The sequence below is a fragment of the Rhagoletis pomonella genome, unplaced genomic scaffold (genome assembly GCF_013731165.1).
Source record: "Rhagoletis pomonella isolate Grant_MI unplaced genomic scaffold, Rhpom_1.0 Rhpom_scaffold_05150, whole genome shotgun sequence".
Classification (NCBI taxonomy): Eukaryota; Metazoa; Arthropoda; class Insecta; order Diptera; family Tephritidae; genus Rhagoletis; species Rhagoletis pomonella.
In genome coordinates, this window is record NW_023463694.1 from 1 (window position 1) to 5,776 (window position 5,776).

At 34.2% G+C, this 5,776-nt stretch overlaps 1 protein-coding gene across 1 annotated transcript in view; it reads left to right on the forward strand.

Annotated features, from left to right (window-relative positions):
• The first annotated feature begins 4,502 nt into the window (after positions 1-4,502).
• Positions 4,503-5,776, forward strand: part of LOC118755028 (putative odorant receptor 69a) — a 4,808-nt gene continuing 3,534 nt past the window's right edge. Inside the window, exons 1-3 of the mRNA XM_036489884.1 lie at positions 4,503-4,905; positions 4,998-5,427; positions 5,504-5,702. Of these exons, the coding sequence (XP_036345777.1) occupies positions 4,503-4,905; positions 4,998-5,427; positions 5,504-5,702 (1,032 nt within the window). The remainder of the gene's footprint in view (positions 4,906-4,997; positions 5,428-5,503; positions 5,703-5,776) is intronic.

Sequence of the window (5,776 nt, forward strand, 5' to 3'; positions counted from 1 at the left end):
GACGAGCTCACTACTGTGGTAAGTATCTAAAAAAAAAAAAAAAAAAAATCAAGATTTTTCAACTTACCATTATCCCTATCACTTCCTTACAATTGAAATTACTAGTTATTACCATTAGTATTGCTGTTAAAATTCTCATAATACCACCATTTTACTACCATTGCTATTAACTTTATTACGGTTGTAACTTCAAATACCATTACCGTTACCATAACGATTACCGTAAATAAACCCATTACCCCAACCAAAAAAATTATCAATATCATTTCCATCACCATTAATATTACCTTTACAATTGACGTAAATAAAACTATTAAAACTACCAACAAAATTATCTTTATAATTTCCATAACCAATACGATTACCATTATCATTCGCATTTCCAACACAATTACCATTACTTACATTATCATTACCGCTACCCTTACCATAACCATTACTATTACCGTTATTATTACTATTACCATTACCCTTACCATTCTCATTACTATAACATTACCGTTACCATAATCATTGACTGTACCATTAGTATTTCCATATTTTAAAATTTTTTATGAATATTTTGAAACAGTCAAATCTAGAACATTGGATTCAATTCTGCTATATTTTATTGCAATTGGTATCAAGGCTGCAAGGAATATCGTCGTTTAATTTTATTCTTCTCTATGCGCACTCAAAAGCCCAAAAATTTATTGAAATCCATATTTACGATTTGTGTAAAGACAAAATTTTTGACTATTTTCTAACATTTAGATCCTAAAGTTATCGTATCAGATGTTTGCATATTTTCGCGCGATTGGCTAGCAAAAAAAAGTGGCGTAATTCAGTATTTTAGATTACAGAAATAATGTATCTATATTAAATATTAAAGGAAAAATAAGGATCAATCGAAGTTTCTAATATGAGCAATTAGACATTTACCAAATATCAGTACCAAAAGGGATAAAAATCGAAACCTTTTCCCGAATATATTTTTCGATTTTAGGCTTAAGGTGTCATAAGACCACACTTTTTTTTGAGAATGAGGTAAATTTCGGCGAAATATTGCTGCTATGCGAGCAAAGCCATGGCGGTCGTTTGTACGATGTGCTACATCTTCCAAATATAATCTATACGCTTTATGCTTCAATACAAAAAATTCAAATAAATGTATTTTCGATAAAACTAAATTTAAAAGTTCAAAGAAAAAAAAAATAATTTAACTTATAGACAAATATAAATATATATTTAGCTAATATTTGTATATTCAAATTTCGAGTTTTGCTATACAAATAGGCCATCAGCTTCTAGCTCACGCAGAACAAGTGTTTGCTTTGGGTTTTAAAGAAAAAAAAAAATAGATGATGAGCGCGGGATTATACCTTGGGTGTCAAAATAATTATGTTTTTTAAATATTTCCTAAATTTCAATTTATTTACATACATACATATGTATTCATATAAGTATATATGGCATTTGCTTGACTTGTAAGCCAAAATATGTATTAAAATTCAAACCGGAAGCACATGTTTGTGCATATCGGTTATTTAGCTACTTGACAAAATTCAAACTACCAATTTAGTTATTTTTGATCTATAATTTCCGCAATTATCTTGTTACGCACATTAGCATAATAGGTAATTTGTGTAATGGACGAAGGAAATTTGCAAACAAAGAGAATAGTATAACAAAGTACTTCCTTGTGGATATTTACTTAGGTAATATTGTTTAACCCTTTGTAGATATAAAACTCATAGATTTAATACAAAAATCATACTGAAAATGGTTTTACACACCAAATACCACAGCAAAAAAAAAAACGAGTATTACAGTGCGTATACGTAACGCCATTTGGGAAAAACTGTGCGGGTTTACTATTCAAGTAAATCCTTAAACTAATGCTTAGTTTCTCTTCACATGCTAGCCTAAAATAGGCTTTCCTTGTGCATAAAAATCTAATCTTCAGGTAATATAATACATTATAGTGTGCGAAAAATTTATCGGGTCCACTCCAAAAGGACTTTCATTCACATTTCTGTACTCCGTAATGAATCTGATTTTGTAGGGAGAAAGGAAAAGTACTTCAACCAGACAAAAAAAAATTATTTAGTAAACTGATGAGCAAGAATAACTGCTTTTTTATTTAAAAAAAAAACTAACCTTCTTATATTTTTGGCATTCATTAAAGCACACTTTTCAACCTGAATGTTCCCGAACAAAATTCGAAAAGTTAAAAAAAAATCTGAGAAGTCCTCAAAAATCGAAAAAGTTGCTGAAAGATCTAAAAAAGCCAATCAGGGAGAATTCCGAGAAGTTTGAAAAATACAGAAAGTTCCCAAAGATCCCCGAAAAATGTCGAAAGATAAAAAAAACACTAAGAACGCCGGAATGTTCAGAAAGCCTTAACGGCTTTAAAACCGAAAAAATCTTTAAAGCTCCCGAAAGGTCTGAAAAAAATCCGGCAAGACCCCGATAATTAAACCCGCAAAATCCCTAAAAGTCCCAAAAATTCTGAAAAGTCCACGAAAATTCCAAAAGTTGAAGAAAAATCCTAAACAGCAAAACCCGACAAATATCGAAAAGTACCAAAAATTGTTCTTATTGTTTCCGGAAATTTCCGAATAACCCTGAAAAATCCCGAAAGATCCCAAAAACAAATCACCCAGAACCCTTAATGTTCCTAAAACAACCTGAACGGCTCTTAAAAAAAAATCGAAAAAAATCATGAATGCTCTCGAAGAACCCGGAAAACCTCTAAAAAAAAATATTTTAATCAAAATAAGAAAATATCCTATCTCTCAATTTGACATGAATATTGACAATTACCGCATAGCTGCCGCTATCACAGACGCAAAAATGGACAAATGTTGAAAAAGACATGCACAAGCATTACTTTATGGTGATATAGAAAACGAAAACGTTTTTGTTTTTTGTACCGGTTACAAATTTTTAAAAATCCGGATTTTAGTACTATTTACCAATTTAGAGAAAAACGTAATAATCACGCCCATATTTTTGATTAAGGTTATCTCAAAAAAGAAATCGGTTTCTAGTACCGGTTACTAATTTTGAAAAAATCCGAATTTTTGGTATCGGTTACCAATTTCGAGAAACTCGAATTTTACGTACCGGTTACTTAATTTGAAATATCCGAAATTTTAGTACCGATGAACAATTTTCTCGCATTCTTTTTTGAATAATTTTTGGCTGTGAAGCTTGAGAGATCGGAGACAAGGTCTATAGTTTGTGCTGATTTCCGACCGCTTATAGTATTGCTCATGTGGCTTATATTAGACCTTTGTCCTTTTTGCCTGCCTAACTAACGAACTGCGGAAGGAACTTTTCTGTTTGGACTTTTTCCAAGACGACTTAACATTTTTCGTACATACTTATAACTTGGGACTATTTTTTTTTTTTGATTCTATATTTTTTTTTTTACAGGTTAGGAGTGAGTAACTATCGCTGGCTTTGGACGCTTGTCCAATGTACCATGACAAGGTATCCTCTCTTGCCAAGAAAGCACTCCAGATTAGCCAGTGACTCATCATCACTGCACAAACGTTCCCCTAAACTTGTAAGAGTCTATGTTTATTTCAGCATATGTATAACAAAGTTCTGCCAAAGGAGAAATAAGTTAAATGTAAAAACAAATGTTTTTAAAGCAAGCTTTCTAAATATGAACGAAATCGGACCATAAATACTGTTTACCAAATATATCAACTCGTGTACCACTTATCGGCAAAATTTGTAGTGGAGTTATTCGTTTTTATATAGTTAATGTACGTTCTAAATATGAACCATCGAATCGACTCCTGCGCCACCTATCGGATTAACTCGTTTTTCGTATTGTATTGTCATCAGGTTCTGAGGCAACTGTGAAGTTTCAAGTGTCTGGGTCAGAGAGAAGTTGGTCAAAAATACATAGCAAGTTATTAAAAGCTTGTAAAATAAATATTTTTTTTTTAAAGTTATGCACAATTCTAGATTTAAAATTTCCGGGATTTTGTAAGTTTATTTTTTTAGTATCTCAAAAACTCTTAGGGGCAAATTCCCATTGAGTTTGCACGAATCTTTTTTTTTCACAGTTCAAAAATTCATGTCTTAAAAACGAAATTTCGGGACTTTTTAAGATCAGTTGGAGGTACTGTGTACAAAAAATTGAACCAGAAAAAATGTCGCTTACGTTTTTGGCCGTTAGGTCTCGATATGTAAGTAGCTAACAGCAGCAGTCGAATGGAGAAATAACTTCTAACACACCATGCAACTTCATGAATTCATTTGGCACACCTTTTCTTGAATGCTTGCGATACTTATTTAGCCTGCTAGAGGGTTAAAAGAAAATTACTCAATTACATTGCCAGTAAAATGATTGCTACAAGGTCATTTAAAAAGAAAGTGCATATAAAAGTTAACATGCTGTTATCGTACTTAAGTAAAAGGGCTTCTGCTATCTTCACTTAAACAACAACCTTAGCCAGGAAAACTTTTAAAAGAGATTCTCTGAACATTGCAAGTAAGTCGCAATGCCGCGCATTTATACGCTGCAGCACTTCCTGCGCTATCCTCAACTCACTTTGAATCTAGCCTGGTCGGATCCCTTCGCATGGAGTGGTTCACGCAAGTACAGCTCCCATGCCATTTGGCTGCGGCGCGCGCTCTTCATATTCGGTGCACTCAACTTGGTTTATCAAAATTTTGGTATGTTGATTTATCTTTTTATGACACATGAGATTAGCACAGAGTCTGTTATTGGACAAATAACTGAAACGGGTGGCATAATGGGCCTCACCATGGTTGGTGCTTGCAATATGTTCGTCATGTACTGGTATGGAGGACGCATTAGCGTGCTATTGGAGGAGTTACAACATCTTTTCCCAACAGCACGCGTACAACGGCGTGCAAATGCTGCCAGACGCTTGAGGGGCGGTATGTATGAATGCAGACGTGATGTTGAATTTACGCTGCACGCTTGTGCTAATGTACATAAATAATATACATATATGCTTGGTTTTGTTTAGTACGCATTCCGTATCGTGTTGAATATTTTGCTGTTAAATCGAATCGGCTTATGAAGCACACAACCACCGCTTACATATTTGCCTTCAGCTACTACAATTCATTGCCCATTGTGGAGTACTTGTACGAGTGGCTCAAACCCGAGGAGGAGCTGAAATTTCGCTATCAGTCGAATACCTGGTACCCTTGGCAGAATAGTCACAATAGCCATTCGTTTATCTCCTTTTTGGCCGCCTACATATGTCAGATGCAATCGTCACTCACCGGTGTCGCCTTTATCTTGTCTGCTTTATTTATGCTCCACTTCTTCACCACACAGCTGCAAATGCATTTCGATTATTTGGCGGGCGCTTTGGAGGCTATTGATGCCGGTGGCGTGCATGCCAATGACGAGTTGAAATTCTTGATAAACTATCACAGCAAGTTGTTGAGGCGAGTTTGATTGTAGTTATAAGGAGTTTTTTTTTTAAATTTAATTTTGTGCTCTTTCTTTTGTTTTGTCTCGCAGCTTTTCCAAGGAGATCAATGACATCTTCAAGATTTCCTTTCTGGTTAACTTTCTCACTTCAGCAGTTGCAATGTGCCTAATGGGCTTTTCTATGGTGATGATTAGTTTGGCTCACGCCTTCAAGTACTCGGTCGGTTTGCTCTCTTTTATTGTATTCACTTTGTTTATTTGCTATACGGGCAGCGAGCTAACCGAATCGGTAAGTGATAGTATTAAGTTTTCAAGTTTTCCATTGTTTGCGAATTGTACTATGTATTTGCACTGAAAGAATTT